This window comes from Bidens hawaiensis, unplaced genomic scaffold, assembly GCF_021521415.1.
Source record: "Bidens hawaiensis isolate Kalapana, Puna unplaced genomic scaffold, B.hawaiensis_p1.1 tig00010895_1, whole genome shotgun sequence".
NCBI classification, from domain to species: Eukaryota; Viridiplantae; Streptophyta; class Magnoliopsida; order Asterales; family Asteraceae; genus Bidens; species Bidens hawaiensis.
In genome coordinates, this window is record NW_027491842.1 from 395,977 (window position 1) to 412,011 (window position 16,035).

Consider the following 16,035-nt stretch of genomic DNA (forward strand, 5'->3'; position numbering starts at 1 on the left):
ATTATTTAACTTGTTCTTGTTCTTCTTTCATTATTCAATCTGTCGAAAATCCTAAAAATTGCTAAGAGCACAAATTAATCCATACCCGTACCGATCAAATTAACATGAAACTAAAACACAACTACGAGAATTTGGAACAAAATTCGTAGCTGCAGAACCATGGCGGTCACCTGGTGGTGGTGTTAACCACCGTTTTAGTGATTAAGAAATAACCGATGATCTATTTAAATTACAATTAGGGAATAAAGGAACGACCTTCAAGTACCCGGCCGTTTCAATTAGAAAGCACCTTTCAATCATTGGTTGATTTCAATGGATAACATAAAGGTTCGATTGATTGCACCATTGAGGGGATTAAAGAAGGAAACTTACTTTATGAATCGACTCTTGAATGGCACATGGTTTGAAACAAAAGAGGTGACGAAGTAGAATTAGGGTTTGAGGAAAACATAAAGGAGCAATAAACATCGTTAATTTCAATAACGTACAGGCATTGAATTACTAGTTAATGAATCGTTGTAGCAGGTGAAGCAACGCATAGCCGTTCACAAATTTGGCCGGTGATAATTAATATAACGGCGTCTCGTCGGAAACAGTGAATTACCATTTTATCCTCCTAATATGTTTTATATGTAATATTTATAAAATTTTCAGTATCTAAAAGAGAGACAATTTAATACATTTACAGATCCTTATCATAAATATTACATCACTTTTTTGACCATAAAATTGAAATGATATAATATGATATCAGCCTATCAGGTAATCGTATACTTTTCTAGATAAAATACAAAAGTGTTCTTAAGGAAGAAGAAAGTGTTAAAAAAATAATCTAGCTCTGCTTTATGCCTTTTTTTGTATATATATAATAAGATGGGTTAGAATAGTTATTTCTTTTTTGATTAATGATATTTGATGTGAGTTACTTAACCATGTAAAACAACAGAAAAGAAACTTATATCCCAACAGTCCAACACATAAAAATAAAGTCGGTGGATTATATTAATTTTATTCCATAAAAATGAAATTTAAAATCATATCATAATATTCCACCTGTAGCCCTATCCATATCTAACCCGACCCGTCTAACCCGAATCCTGAACTCGCCAACGGCGGCAAAAAACTTGATCCTCTGTACCACTCCCAACACTTTCAAAATCTCCATTACCGTGACCGCCCTTAATCCGTCCGCCTCTGCCACCACCGCCCGCATCGCCTCCTTCAATTCCTCCATCGCCTCGTCCAACTCCGACACCTCCCCATCCACCAAACTCTCGGGTCTATTCACCAACCCATACAATGGGGCTGCAGCCATACTCTCCTGCACCATTGCCATCGCATCCCCTATCTCCTTCTCCTTCGCCACCGTTTCCTCCCTCACCGTCTCCACCCATTCCGCCTGCACAGCTGTTAGATCTAATTCTCCCGTGAACCGGAACAATAATGAAGGCGGGAATCCAGTCACCCAGAATAATGCCTGCTCGAACGAGGTGTACCAAACATATGTTACTATAATTAATATTATTATTCACCACAAGAACAAAATAAACTAACATACCCACTATAATCCATTCATAATAAAAGCTAGGAGACTGAAAGATGTGATGGAAACAGTTACAATATTATTCACCATAAATTCCTTTATATAGGGTGACAATTACAATAGGACATAAAACACTAATGATGTAAAATTGTATCTAACAACACGACATAAACGCTAATTTTGAAAATTGTCCTCAACAGATGTTATATGTGTTATGATATTCTCAAATCTCAATTGATCCGCGGTCTGATTATAACGGTTTTTAAGCCAAACCGTTATTTATTATCGAAAATCAAAGCTGAATAGTTCAAAATTAACTAAATCAAATATAACCGTTACAAACAGTTTGGTTTTTGTTTGGCCCTTATATACAAAATACAGAATATAATGGAAATAATTCATCATACATAGGGGTGCAAACGAGCCGAGCTGCTCGCGAGTTACTCAAGATCGGCTCGTTAAAAAGCTTGATCGAGCCAAGCTTAATTGAGTCCGAGCCCGAGCCCGAGCTTGAGCTTAAAAGTAAGCTCGTTTAAAAAACAAGCCCGAGCCCGAGCTTCACTTATCGAGCTCGAGCCGGTTCGCGAGCTTAAACGAGTCTGTCATTTATATAATTTTTTAAAATATATCTTTAATGACTACTCCGTATTAATTAATATGTATAATGTTAAATAAATATAAATAACTAAATAATATATATTAATTTATACATATACACAAAATTATAATAGAATATATATATATATATATATATATATATATATATAAAAATCATTATAAATAAATAAAAAATAATTGATAAATAATAAACGAGCCGAGCACGAGCCGAACTCGAGCTTGAAAATCTACTCATGAGCCGAGCTCGAGCTCGAGCATTGTGTAAATTAAACGAGCGAGCTAGAGCCTAATCGAGCTCGGGCTCGGCTCGGCTCGTTTGCACCCCTAAATTCATAGGTGAAGAAACACAGACGCTTATATAATAGGGAATTGATAAGTTTCGTTGTTAAGAGGAAGGGCCGGCACTTGGGGGTAGCAGGGTGGTCGACGGCCACATGCCCGAAATTAAAAAAAAAATAAATTATATGTACCTTTATAAAATGCAATATGTATATTTTATGTTTAAATTTAATTATATAACCATTAGTTTGGTCATAGTGGCAAAGGGTATTACTTCAAACTAAAAGGTTATGAGTTTTAGTCTCGTTTTAGACATGTTTAATCCTATTTTTATACAAAAATTTTTTACACAACCCAAATTATAACCAAGTAAACCCATATAAAAATTTAATTGTTTAAACCCAACAAAATACTCATTTTACATAAGGCCCAAAACAAATTTCGCCTTCGGCCCCAACCATTTTTTGCTTTCTCGGAGTCGGCCCTGTTAAGAGGCTTGAGCGTGGCATTCCAGTTAAGAGCGCATTTTTGAGGTGTTGGTGTTGGAAGTAATTTCAGACTCAAGTCACAAGTCGGTGAACTTGAGGGACCAATATTGACAAGTCGGTCATAGTTGGTATATTCCCTAATTACGTTATGTTTCCTAATTGTATTGTAACTATAATAGGTAATGTCTTGGCTAGCAAGTTAGGTTAGTCTATATAAACATGTCATGGTTAGACGTTATAGATGGTGGTGTGAGGTGTAACCGAGTTAGGGTTCATCCAAGAGGCACACACGAGATGTAACCGAGTTAGGGTTCATCTAGATGTAACCGAGTTAGGGTTCATCAAGAGTCAAACCGAGTTAGGGTTTGAGGGTTTGTAATCAGTTTTTTGAGTTAGATTTTCTGATTAATAAACAAGAGTTTTTTGTTTACATTGTGTTTGATTATCGATCCGGGACTTGAATTGGTATCAGAGCCAAGTTCAAGAAATCGATAATCGTCGGTGTTGAGCGGTGGCTTGAGGAGGAGCTATCATCGGCGCATATCGGAACCAAGTTGGGTTTCCGAAACGAAGTGTGTTTTTGTTAACGCGGGTTAGTCTAACTTGTGTCAGTGGTTCTTTTTTGTCCGGCTGTTGCGATCGAAATAGTGAAAGGGTTTGGTTGATCGAGTTTTGTAGCAGCAACGAGTGGTTTTCTGGTTTTGTGATTCAAGAATTAAAAAGAGATCATAAAGTCAAAAGTGTTTTGTTTTTTTTAACAATACTAGGATTCCATATTTTGTGGACACAAGCTGCGTTACGAAGAAACACAAAAATAGGAGTTTGGGTTTTGTTTTGTTTTATCTTAAAAGTCAACAGAACAAAGCTTTGTTGATTGGTTTACTTGTATAGCACGGGAAAGAACAAAAAGAAAAAAAAAAGGTCATTAATTGGTTTGTTTTTTTTCTTTGGTTGAGTTCTTTTAATTAAACAAGTTGGTTTAATCTCATTTGTTAGTTACTTTTATTTGGGTTGAACAAGACGGTTCAGTTCAAAGTTTGTATTTTATTGGGTTAAACGAGTTAGGTTTTAACCAAGGGTTGATTTATTTATTTTACTAGTAAGCGGATTCGGTTCTGAAAAGTTGTTTGGGACTAAGTTGTTTGTATTTGTTCCAACGAAGTGGAACAAGGGGTTGTGCGAGGCAACTACGGGACATCAATCTGAGCGATTCGGATTGTGTGAAAATTAATCACCTGCGAGGGGTGTGAAATTTACCTGAGCGATTCAGGGAGGTACGGTGTGATACTGGTGTTTACCTGAGTGACTCGGGTGGTGCGTTGTGATACCGGTAAAGAAGAAAATTGTCAATCTGTGACAGATTGATCAGAAATTGAGACTGGTTGTGTGAAGCAATCAAGAACGAGATGAGAAGTCGGTTGTGTGAAGCAATCAAGTTTGTTGACTAAGGTACTAATTTAAACGATGTGGTTGTGTTTTGATTCGGGAACAAAAGAATATCAAGGAAGATTGTTGTTCGCTCGATTAGATGACCGGAATTGCAGCCAAAGGAGTGGTTATGCATTTTCATATGCCCGAATGAATGGTCGAGGACAGGGTCACAGAGGTAGTCGAGTTCGGGGGAGCCGAAGAACACATCTATGGATCAAGAAAAGTTCCAGGGAGATCGAGGCCAAGATGGTTGTGAAAGCCGAGAAGGCCAAGATCGTGTGTCGAGTCAGGCATGTCAAAGGAGACAAGTTTAAATCAAAAAGACCACTTATTTTGAGTCAGAAATTAGGGGGTGATTGTTGGAAGTAATTTCAGACTCAAGTCACAAGTCGGTGAACTCGAGGGACCAATATTGACAAGTCGGTCATAGTTGGTATATTCCCTAATTACGTTATGTTTCCTAATTGTATTGTAAATATAATAGGTAATGTCTTGGCTAGCAAGTTAGGTTAGTCTATATAAACATGTCATGGTTAGACGTTATAAATGGTGGTGTGAGGTGTAACCGAGTTAGGGTTCATCCAAGAGGCACACACGAGATGTAACCGAGTTAAGGTTCATCTAGATGTAACCGAGTTAGGGTTCATCAAGAGTCAAACCGAGTTAGGGTTTGAGGGTTTGTAATCAGTTTTTAGAGTGATATTTTCTGATTAATATAAACGAGAGTTATTCATTTAGTTTGTGTGTTGTTTATCGATCCGGGACTTGAGTTGGATTATGGATTTGTTGGCAACAATATTTGCATTTCAATATTAGGCCAACTTTATTTGGTTTTATTAAACATGGTATAGATTGTTCTTAATGTAATTAAGTTAAAAATCAGAATTTGTTCTTAAATTTTACGGTCTGATACACTCTTATATGGCCGGTTTTTGGTATAAACCATTCACCGCGGTTTTAAGTCTAAGCATTTTGAAAGTAACCGACCAAAAGTTTTGGGAAAAACCAACCGTAAAACCAAACCATTGACCAATTAAACTATTTCACATTTTTAAACTGAACAATAACACGTCCCCTAACTAATATTATTCACAATAAAATCCCTGTATATAGAGGCGCACTACTTATGAAAAAGATAATTAATAGTACGTACCAAGGAAGTGAGCAAATTAAGAAGACGTCATCTTCCATTGCACTTGCTTTTTGTTGGTAGTATTGACGGTAGTGGTCAGCCGCCTGTTCCACTAGTTTGTCAAGTTGCGGTTGTTTGACATGTTGGATTTGGGACAACTGTTGTTGGAGGTGGTGGCGGCGAATGAGCCAGCCGTCGTAAAACGCCGTGAATATTTGAAGAGTGTTTAGGGCCATTGTGGGTTGGTTGGTTGGTTAATTGCTAGATGGTTTACTTTCCGTTATATTTAAATTATTTATTTTCTTAAGTTGAAAGGAAGTGGCCAGCATCGGACTCGGTGCCTTGGCCTTTGCCACCGAGGGCTACGTTATATTATTATTATTATTATTATTATTTTCTAAGATAAAGATTTGGTTTCTCCGTGTATATTTCGTTTTACAATTTCATGGTTACGTCATCTGACGTCTATAAGATTACATAAGTATTTATTTTTATAAAATATTGAAAATATAATATATAATCGGTGTTTGTTATTTTATTAACAATATTTAGGGTATTATTTAATTTGATTTTTCTCGTTATCCACACATTCTTTGACTTATTCGCACACTCTTAGAAACCATACGATCGTATGGATCTTATACGATCGTATAAGACTGCAGCTTTTGTCAGATTCTCGCAGCCTTTGTCTGCTTTCAGGAACATTCCATACGATAGCATGGACACCATACGAACGTTTTTTTTACAATCTGCAACTTTTGTGAGTTTTTTTAAACAAGCAACTACACGATCTTTTTTTAAAGAACGTGTGAGTTTTGGGTAGATGCATATGTTAACTACCCGTTTATTATTCGGAACTTTGGGTATAACTTTTTTAAGAAATTATAACTTTAAAAGGCTTAAACTTTTATAATGTATAACTAGTAAAGGACGTTATGTTTGTTTGGCGCGAGACCCGTATATTTAGAGGAAAAAACATGTAGCATAATTTTAGTTTTTGTTTTTTTTCTTTCCATACGATCGTATGGAGTCATACTATCCCAGTCAAACTTCGTACACTGTGCGTGCAGGTGTACTTTTGTTGTATTTTATTCCATACGATCGTATATAGGGTGTGTGAGTTTTTAGAAGGGGGTGCATGAATATCATGACCCTTTTTCTCTGGTAAATTTGTCGGTTACGCTTTCAAAATTTGAAAATACATACTAGTGTTTTAACTTTTGATATTGGTTTCTATCAAAAATTCATTCATGTATTGAAAACGCAATTGTGCTCGAAATAAAGTGTTCTTTTTAATTGCTAAAGCTTTACATGTATTTGGATCGGTAATTTAGATAAGAGTATCATTACAATTTACACATGTTAACGTCCGCCATTGATACGTACTTGTTTTATTTAAGTATGGATTAATCAACTTAACTCTATGCTTGAGCTATAATTAGGACTGGCATATCGTGTATACTCGTACACGATAAAACACGGACACAAAAAGAAACGAACACGAAACATGTATGCATGTACACGACACAAAAACTTATCGTGTACCTGTATCCCAAACCCGAATACAAACTTGTTAATACCAGGTATACACAATAAGACACGAACCTTCCTGATAATCGAAGAAAGGGTTCGGCCGTTCGGCGGTCGGTGGAGCCATTGCAACTTCGAGGAGGCCGAACTGTCGGAGATTCAGATATGTGGATAAATAGACCAGAGAATCGAAGGGCTGGGACTACTGGAGATGTGGAGGGAACCCATTGGATTACCGGAGACCCACGAAGGGGTTTGTGCGTCGTTTGTTTGATGTTGGAATGGAATTATGTGCGTCGTGTTCAATTGATGGGTATTAAAATTTAAGTTTAACTATTTAGGGTATATAACATATTATATGATTATATATTTTTATTTATAAAAATATCTAATCAGGTACTAACGGGTACTTAACACGTAAACGAGGTATTTTACCTATTTAGACACGAAAATTAACAGGTCGATTCGTGTCTACTGATATACATCTATTTCTATATCTCGAATCCCTTGTAAAGTTATGTGTATTTAAGGTTTTGAGTTTGGTTTAGTTCGTGTTTTATTCATCTTTTACTAATTTTGGTTTTGAGTCAAGTTTATTTGATGTTTATCGTGTTTTAAATCTTTTGATGTCTTGCATGTTAAATATAATTCTTTCTATCATTTCATGTGAAGTCTATGTTCGTTTTTTGCTCGTCAATGGTTACATGATTACATCACTAATGTTTTGTTATGTTCTTTATAGATTTATGGCTTGGGGAGTTAAGGAAAACAAGTTGTAGAAGGTTCCTATCGTTGCTTGGAGTTCAAGAAAAGATTTATCAAGATGTAGCATTGATTTATTAATAAAATAAAAGAAAAATCCTTACCCCCTCCCTGTGTGCGCAGCACAGCGCGGCCAGGGAGCCCAAACCTGGTCGCGCGGCGCCTACTGCCTCTGACGTCCAAAAATACTTCAAAAACAAGGCCCGGCTCATTATATATATATATATATATATTGTTATAAACCTAGACGGAGGAACAACTAATCCCAGCCGATTTTGGAAGGAAAAGAGCCAAGATTGAAGGTGTTTTGGAGGCTAGGAAGAGAGAAGATCATAGAGCTTTCATACGGGTTTTCAAGGGTCGATTAAGACGGGTTCCCTCGTTCTTTTTCATTGTTCTTGTTAACTATCTTTCATGATTTTTCTCTTTGTTTTTTGTTCTAGTTATTTGTCTTTGATTATGATTATGCTAGGCTAGACTCCATGTCTACTTAGGTTTGATGAACATGTTTGATGCTTGATTTTTGCTTTGGATGATTGTTTTGATTATGGATTTGTTGATTTAATAGTAAAGACTTGATTTTGCTTTCATGATGCATATGAATATTTGTTATCTTGATTGATTGTTAAATATGGATTCACATAGATCTTTTATCTTTTGATTTTGTTCTTTAGATTTAGGGTTTATGTTTAATCATTACTTGGTGTTTTGATTATTGTGATTGAATAGGCCTATTAGATCATAGAAGCTTGTTGATAGTTGATTAGGGTTTTGAATATTCTGCTAAATTCCAATAGCTGTAAGGTGAGGAGTTGTTCATGTGTCTTGGTCAATCGCATTCTAGGTTAGATTAGTGACAATATTCTTGCCTGGTTATTGTGTTGATCCTTGTTCATGATGTCGTGTTTAGTTTATCAAGTTATCTAGGGTTTAGTGTTTCGTGAGATTGCTTGCTTTAGATACTATTAATTAACCCTATTTGATAACTGTGAGGAAATCAATCCAACTGATTGCTTAATAATCTAATAATTATTCTTTGGGATTTCGTTTGATTTGGTCAAGGGTCCTTTAGGGTTTGTTAGATGAATACGTTTAGAAATCAGTTTCCATATCATGTTAGTTGTCCATTGCTTGATGATTGTTGATGCATGAGATTCTTACCTAGGTAGATTCCTTCTTTTATTGGTTTTCGATCTTGTGTTTGATTGTTTGTTTCTAGTTTATTTGTTTATTTATTTTTCTTAAGTTTAATATTAGTTAAAAAAACCCCCTTAAAACATTAATAATAAATAGTTGTGTCGTAAGCCGAGTCTAATTAGTTAATTTACGTAATTTATAGAGTCCCGTGGGTTCGATATTCCGGACTTGCTTAGCTTTAGTACAATTGATCGGTTCACTTACCGGTGTTTTGTGTAGTTGAGTCTTAGGTCTAGTTTTTATTACTTGTTTAATTTAGTTAATATTTAATTAACTGTTTTTAGCACATCATCTACCTTGTTATTACATAAAACATGTTAAGGCCATGCCCGATACCCGTTAGAATCGTGTAGGTTCATGTTGTGTATTTATGTATCGTGTCTAAATTGTCAACCCTAGCCACAATAAGCTAAGGTTTTTTTTATCTTCTCGATAATACTAATAGGTGAAGGTTTTGCTTCTTGTAGACAACACATCATTTCAGACCTTCCACATTACACCAACACGTAGTTATAACTCCATATGTTTTTAACTATCCCGAATTGCATACGACAATGAAGAGAGAACATATCCCGAATTGAAAAGGCAAAGATGAAGAGTATTTTACAACACTGAGTGATTATTTTTCATCCTCGAGTCATCATATTTCACAAGACCAGAAAATTGACTTTCAAGATTTGACCGTGACGATTCAGTTTTTGTCCCTAGTCCATAACCATTTGACCTTTGAACTTTTATCAATTGTTAGGACCCGTTTTGTTTATTTACAATATTTAGGCTTATGTATTAGATGAATTTATCATGTATCGTTTAATTTCTTTCGTGTAGCTTATTGTAATGGGTGTAGGTCATTTACCATGTTGGGCCGACCCAAGAGGACCCTAGGTGCATAGGTATAAATATGAAACTATTCACCCATGCACCACAAGTTTCCTTTTACATCCTCTCTCTCTACCTCTATTACTTTCTCTCTACGGTTTTCTTATCATTCTTGATCTTAGATCCGAGTAGCATTAATGATTTCCGCTCACTATTGTTATGGATTGATCCGGGTAAGTTGTTAGATCCATTTCTAGACCCTACATCAATCCCCTAAAGAAGGCCTAGGCATGCCCACATCTACAAAAGGTCCACATTTGATTGGGGTTTCCTAATCTACGACCAGTTCCGAAGAGCCTCATTATCACATCTTTGGAATTTGTAATAGACACACTGTTTGTGTTTCTCTAATAAGAATAGAGAGGAATATTTTTTTTAAAACAAAGGAGTATCGCCGACCCATAAATCGAACTAACACAAAATGTTTCCTCATTTCCTATATCTCCTTTAACTATATAGTGAAGATTTAGCATCTGTTTAACCCAAGATTTAGCGTCCTGATATCTCATATAAGATTATGAAACCAATTTTATGGTCGCATAATATATCCATTAACCCAAAAAACGTCCCAATAAAAACATATTATGACACTTTTACTATGTTTTGACATGTGCTTACCTAATTGTAAACGTTTGATAAACATACAAGCGTCCTAAAAAATTAATTTATAGGACCTTGATGATGAAACATTATAGTACCAAGAAAAGGGTCCTAATATCCCAAACAAGATTATGAAACTAAATTTTATGGTTGCATAATATATCTATGAACAACTGAAACGTCCTAAAAAACATATTATGACACTTTTACAATGTTCTAACGCTTAGGACAAAAATTAGAAGTCCTAACAAATCATATTATACAACCATTTTTTAAACATCCACACACACAATTTTACTATACGGTTATGGACATTTAAATATTGAAAGAAATAAAACTTCATTATAATAAAACAAAAACTAAACATAAATAAGTTATAGCATTATCCAACATAAACTCTTGCAACATTCAAAAAAAATAAAATTAAAAGCAATAAAAGAAACCAGCACCATAAAATATCAAGTCATCATGCGTACGTCCTCAATCCTCACGGACTGCCTATAAATAAACCATCCATGTATAAGCATTAAGTTCCATGTTATTAAAATTATTCGTTTCACAATTTTAACAAATACACACCGAGATGAATGGACAAGGCCATGCGATGGACGCACCAATACAATCTTGAATTGTGGAAAATAACCCATATTGTCTCACCAACTTTTCATCTATTTTTATTGGTACTTGAACATTTACCTCACACCATTTTGGTCCAATCTGTGTACCACTAACTAGCTCATTTGGGTCCAAGCTCTTCACACATTCTCTTGCCACAGGCTCAGTAGGGTTTAGAATACTTTTGAGTATGATTTATTATGTTTTTTTAGCAAAATATAAGATCAAAATCTGAACACTAATTATCTGTGTACATGCTTTTTAGCAAAGATTCATTATGTGTTTTAACACACACAATCTACAATAACACAAATGCAAGTGTTAAAATTAATTTGTTAAAAAAAATTAAGGTGATTCCATGTATAATAACTTAAAGATCAAATTGAAACTTTTTTATAATGATCTCTACTAAGTTGAATCATAATCCATTTCAAACTGAACCAAATTAACATTTTTTAGAAACATGTTTTGACCCGAACTCATTGTACTCATAACCTATTTTGACCCGTCACCAGAACCCGCACACGTTGCCCAACTTAGTTAAATCAACATACAAAAATGTACAACTTTATCAAGAAAGTTCTCAGTATATAAACTTACCATGATCCCGTGTTCATAATAATCATCCAAATCCTACTAATACATCGATTAATGTAACCAAACCAATGTGTTAGATAATCATCCATGCTTGAATACACCGGAAAGGTAAACATATAAACACCCTTATTCTGTAACAAGGCAAAAAAAATATTATATCTTGGAATAATACAATTATTGTCATAACATCTGACAGTAATTATATATTACCATGGCCCCATGTTCATAAGAAATATTATAGCTCGCATAACGGGTCTATTTAGTTTTCTTTTTAATCTAATTTTGAATATTTAAGTTTTATATTTTGATGACATCAAAAGACACATACTATTTATATTTTACACAAACTGAACGTATATAAAAAGCATTTAACTTACTCAATAGATGATGTATTCAACTCCAGTTTAGAGAGAGTCATGGTGGTATTAACATGCCTTGTTATCTCCAAATTGAAACAAAATGGTTATTTCATAAGACCAACGAAATATACCAAATAAAGACATTTATAAAGAAAAGTGTGAAGTTGATCTTACAGGAGTAAACCTTCCTCTAGGGAACCCCAGGCGCCAGTTATGTTGGTTGATGTAATGGATGTAACACATCTAAAGTCTGTTAATACATTCGAAGCTGGTTAGTGTGTCCGACGCTGGTTAATACGCCGGACAACTTTAAAAATATTTTACTAAAAATAAGGGTAAAATAGTTATTAATTAAATTAATTTTACCCAATCTAAGAAGAAAAGTTGTGACCTTGATTTTATCCACGGTAGCACACCATTTGGACTCTTTATCACCTGATTTGCTTTTAAACCGAGGCCCATGAGAATATTATCCGATTTAATATCACGATGCAGAAACCATTTAGAATGAACGTACTCGATTTTTGATAAACTAGCTTTAGAACCCTATACACGGGATTTGTCAAAGTTTAAATTAATAAAATGAGTTATTTTGAACAAAAAAAAATATTAAAGTTAAAAGATAAGAAAACTAAAAATAAATTAAAGAAATATATATATTACAATATGCTTGGTAGGCAATTAACCTACCATCACCTCTAAGCACAAAAAAATATGTGTAATCAAATTTAAATGTCTAAAAAGATGTTAAGACATTTACGATTCATAAAGAATCATCTTTGTGGTCATTTATGTGATTTGTATCGCTACAATTTAGTGAAGTATGCAACATGCTTTGATAAGAATAAACATTCAGTTCATTCTTTTATGTGTTAGTCTTCAAAATCCTGTTACAATGAAAGAAGGTTTGAAAATAATAATATGAAATAGTTGATTAATGACTATATGTATTATGTGAATGACACTTCTAATGAACATGGTTCCATGATTCCATCATACAGACTCGAAGTTGATTTAAGAGTACTAAAGATTATATGGTAGTGCTTAGTTAAATTATTTATAAACAAATTAGATTAAAATTACATCACCATAAGCTAATATGAAGAAATAACAATGATGTATGCCAAAGCCCTCTTAAGTCTTAATGGAGTACCAAAAGTATGTGGTACCGGTGAGTATAAGGCTTAATAGGTTTAGTCAAACTGAATCCATTGTTATAACCGAAACCAAGGTTTAAAAAAACCCAAAATATCAAATTTTTGGTTCGTTTTGACCCCAAAACCAACAGATATATGCACTCCCCTTATCATATAGAGTTTGGTGGAAGAGGTTTGGCTTACTTGTGAGCAATAACGGAACCAGATTTCATGCATCCAACATATACACACAGATTTGTATGGTATCTTGTTAGTGTTGCTCCAAGTGTACATTCATTAAACATTTTCAGTTTTCAAAATGACGAATGTTTACTTGAATATATATTACCTAAATCAGAATCACAATGCTTACTCGTTTTGCAAACAAATAGCCCGTAAATGACCGAATCTAAATCCAAACCCACTCTACAACCTGGAATGTAACCTGTTAACGAACAAATATGAAAATACCATAAGTGCCCTCAATAGAAATCTTCACTTTTAACTCATTTCACAACCTCTTTAAACTATCTCTGTAACGAAGTTGATATGTAATCATTTTTGTAACAAACTTGACCCGTAACCATTTCACACACAATCTAATTCACACAAAAATGATACCCAAAAACTGGTTCGAAATAACGAAACAACATGTACACATCAGCAAATAAACTGATTTAAGTTGAACCTAAACTGTGACCGGTTTGACTTAGGCCCAACTAAAATAATTTATGGTCTGAAACCAAAAAAGCTTAGTTTATAAATCAAGACTCAGTTACAAATCAAATCAGCAATCTATATCATTCCTGAAAACAATTACAAATACCAAATTGTCAATATATCCAAAGCTGTTATACTATCTTTGCCACAATTTTTTTTAATTATAATATTATCATAGCTTACGATCATTATTCTCTAAACATAAAGAATGATTTATTTTAGTTGTGCTTGTTTTGGAGGTTTAAAAAATCAAAATCGTGATACTGAGTAACAAAAATGAGGATTTTGATTTTTCAAGTGATATAAACGAAGTAATTTGAGAAACCTAGGTTTAGAAGGATCCATACATAGTAGAAGAGGTTATGACACGGATGGAATTAATCCCTGGGCTGGGATTATTAGAAGATCCAAATAAGTCTGGGTATCCGGTTATTGACCAATATGGTTTGGCGGGATTTTGATGGTAAGTATTTTATTTTTTAAAAATAGGTAGAATGCTTATTATAGTAGTGATACTTTAGGTGCTACCATAAACATTGCCATTAAAAACGTGTGTCACTAAATGACATTTTATTTGAAGTGAATGGTTAAAGTTATAAGACTCAAATGTCAAGTGTCGTGTCAAGTTATGTTATAATAAAACTCTAGCAAATAAGCGTCATATAAAACAAATGTTTTATAACTCAAATATCAAATGTCCTATTAAGATGTATTATAATAACACCACAATTATTAAGCGTCTTATAAAGGTTAAAGTGATAAGACCATAGTGTAAAATGTCCTACTAAGTTATGTTCTTATATGACATCGACTAGAAAGGGTCCTATAACACTGAAAATTCATAACTTAACTACATATGTCCTATTAACTTATGTTATAATAAGACCTCCAGTGATCAAGTGTCATATTACATTAATACATAATGAGACACCAATAACTACATGTCTTATAGGTTACTTTATTAGGATTTAGATTTAAAGTGTTTTATTAAGTTATATGATAATACGACCCCAAAGAATCATCCATCCTATTAAATAACTTTTTAGGACACCGGTTCTGTGGCATACATTGTAAAAGGACCCCAAATGTTCATTTATCCTATTAAATAGATTTTAGGACCCTATTTTACAAGTGTCCCACACAACAAGACCTAAAACGCCCTTACTCTTTCCCAAAGATTACTTCGGTGTAATAATAAGTTGGATGGATGTCCAACACGTTATTTAGAAGAGTCATTCATCCACTTGTGAATAGATTAGCAGCTTTACATGACGACAACTGAGATTCAAAAACTTCTATTACATGCATATAAATTCTCACCATATTCACATTTCCTCCACCGTAAGGCTAAAATAATCAAAAAGGGAATGAACCTGGACCGCAATGAAAGACTGGCGGCTGATTTATTCACCTCCAACTGATTAACGTTTATATAGACTGATGTTCGTTTATAATAAAGTTAACACACTCATTTTAAAAAGGTTAATAAGTTTTATTTTTTTAACGTACGAACACTTGGCTAAACCATTGAAAAGCTTTCGGGGGGTGTGATGTTGTGAGGCCTAATTCACCTAGTAATGCTTCACCAGATTTAAGCCGAGAATATTGTCACACCCCAACTTACGGCGGAAATGCCAGGGCGCGAACTGATTGTCATAGCTCTCAAGGTTACTATCATGCACAATATAAATTTCAATATCTATTTAATAATTTCAAACAAATATTCATGTACATCAAATTTATAAATAAACAATTACATTAAACATCCAAAATTAAGTTCTTGTATCTTTTCTCTAACATGCACCCTAAGTTGCTTCAAACAATCTTGATAATCACGTCACACGATAACCTGCATATGCGTTGAAAATAATATAGTTTGTCAACACAAGGTTGAGTGAGCAACACACCAGTTTAAATGTACATATAGTATATAACAAAAATATGTAGTTGCAACAGTCATATGAGAATAACAAAATAACCAAATGAGTAAGTATAACTGAAATGTCGAGAAGCACAAAGGCTAACGACTGGCGTATGATCATACTAGACTGAGATTACGTTGGACCTCTCCGAATGCGAAAGCATACAAAGTAAATAAGCACATAAACAAGTAAGGTATAAGTTGTTAACACATAAGACAAAGTTGCAG

At 34.1% G+C, this 16,035-nt stretch overlaps 1 protein-coding gene across 1 annotated transcript; it reads right to left on the bottom strand.

The window, feature by feature from the left end:
- Nucleotides 1–1,039: 1,039 nt before the first annotated feature.
- Nucleotides 1,040–5,831, bottom strand: LOC143536717 (protein RESPONSE TO ABA AND SALT 1-like). Its single transcript, XM_077030645.1, has 2 exons — nt 5,516–5,831; nt 1,040–1,499 (listed from the first exon to the last, which is right to left on the bottom strand). Exons 1-2 carry the CDS (start codon nt 5,725–5,727, stop codon nt 1,040–1,042), a joined length of 672 nt encoding a protein of 223 aa, XP_076886760.1. The 5' UTR covers nt 5,728–5,831.
- Between the last annotated feature and the right edge of the window lie 10,204 nt (nt 5,832–16,035).

What these genes read in the sequence shown, in the direction of transcription:
- LOC143536717 (XM_077030645.1), bottom strand. Translation starts at nt 5,727, where the DNA reads ATGGCCCTAAACACTCTTCAAATATTCACGGCGTTTTACGACGGCTGG. An exon ending in TTCTTAATTTGCTCACTTCC is followed by an intron (nt 1,500 to 5,515) that starts TTGGTACGTACT and finishes AGTAACATATGT; the next exon opens with TTGGTACACCTCGTTCGAGC.